The 1,140-nt window shown below is 26.2% G+C and overlaps 1 protein-coding gene and 1 pseudogene across 1 annotated transcript in view; both read left to right on the forward strand.

The window, feature by feature from the left end:
• Nucleotides 1-1,028, forward strand: part of LOC108693627 (odorant receptor Or1-like) — a 3,276-nt gene extending 2,248 nt beyond the window's left edge. The window contains exons 3-5 of the mRNA XM_018202663.1: nucleotides 162-363; nucleotides 655-810; nucleotides 984-1,028. Coding sequence (XP_018058152.1) covers nucleotides 162-363; nucleotides 655-810; nucleotides 984-1,028 — 403 coding nt within the window. The remainder of the gene's footprint in view (nucleotides 1-161; nucleotides 364-654; nucleotides 811-983) is intronic.
• A 69-nt stretch (nucleotides 1,029-1,097) lies between these two features.
• LOC108693610 overlaps nucleotides 1,098-1,140 on the forward strand; it is a 3,002-nt pseudogene continuing 2,959 nt past the window's right edge.

Here is a 1,140-nt window from a genome sequence, read left to right on the forward strand (position 1 = left end):
AGTAGAGATCAAATAATTCTCAAATTTCCGTAAATAATGCATGATGAAATTTTTACACAGCTATTAAAATGATACGAATATTATGTTATAAAATTACATCAAAGTATTTAGTAATTGTTTTACTCATATGCAATGCAGGACTAACATAGAAACCATTATAGATACGCCAAAGCAGTAAATGTCACATTCAACCAAGTACTTTTCGTTCAATTTTTTAGTAGTATACTGATAATATGTACGAGTGTGTATTACTTGTCAAAGCATATTGAACTGTCTGCAGCTGCATCTTTATTAGTATATACTACCTGCATGTGTGTACAAGTCTTCATTTACTGCTGGTCCGGAAACGAAGTCATGCTTAAAGTAAATATTATGTATTACGCTATAATCTATACAAAATAGATAGATACTTAATCAATTTTGTGAGTTAATGGAAATGGATACTTTTGGACAACTTAATTTTTTGTATAAGGATGCAAAATAATTTAACAAATTATTTGTCCGCAACGAATTTGAATTATTTTATATTTGAATACAATAAGAATATATTTAATGCATACACGTGCATGCACGCGCCTAAGACTATATAATAATATCATTAAGATTGTTCGATATTATTATATAATAATAACTCTATTTATATTATGTTAATAGAGTACGAGCATGACAGATGCTATATATCGTATGAATTGGCCATTACTATCAATAAATGAAAAAAAAGGATTGTTAATGATCATGATACGTAGCACAATTCCTATAAAGTTCACTAGCAGCTTCTTGATAACTTTATCCATTCAGTCTTACAGCAATGTTAGTATCATTTGGTATCCAAATAAATAGTTTGATGTAGTATATATCAAATATGAAGATACGCGATTTATAATATCGATATTTGTCGTGTATGTACGAAAATACAGTCGAAATTTTTTACATAAATGCATTATCTTCTATGTATATTAATGTTTTTCATATTTTTCTTTCAGATTTTGAAAACTTCATATTCAGCATTTAATATATTACAGAAATGAAGTATAAATAAAAAAAGAATATATTTGAGGATATATATAAAGTATAATTTGTAGTATAGTTTCGAGTATATGTTTGAGTATAATGTATAAAGTATAATTTTGAGTATATATA

The sequence above is a fragment of the Atta colombica genome, unplaced genomic scaffold (assembly GCF_001594045.1).
Source record: "Atta colombica isolate Treedump-2 unplaced genomic scaffold, Acol1.0 scaffold96, whole genome shotgun sequence".
Taxonomy (NCBI): domain Eukaryota; kingdom Metazoa; phylum Arthropoda; class Insecta; order Hymenoptera; family Formicidae; genus Atta; species Atta colombica.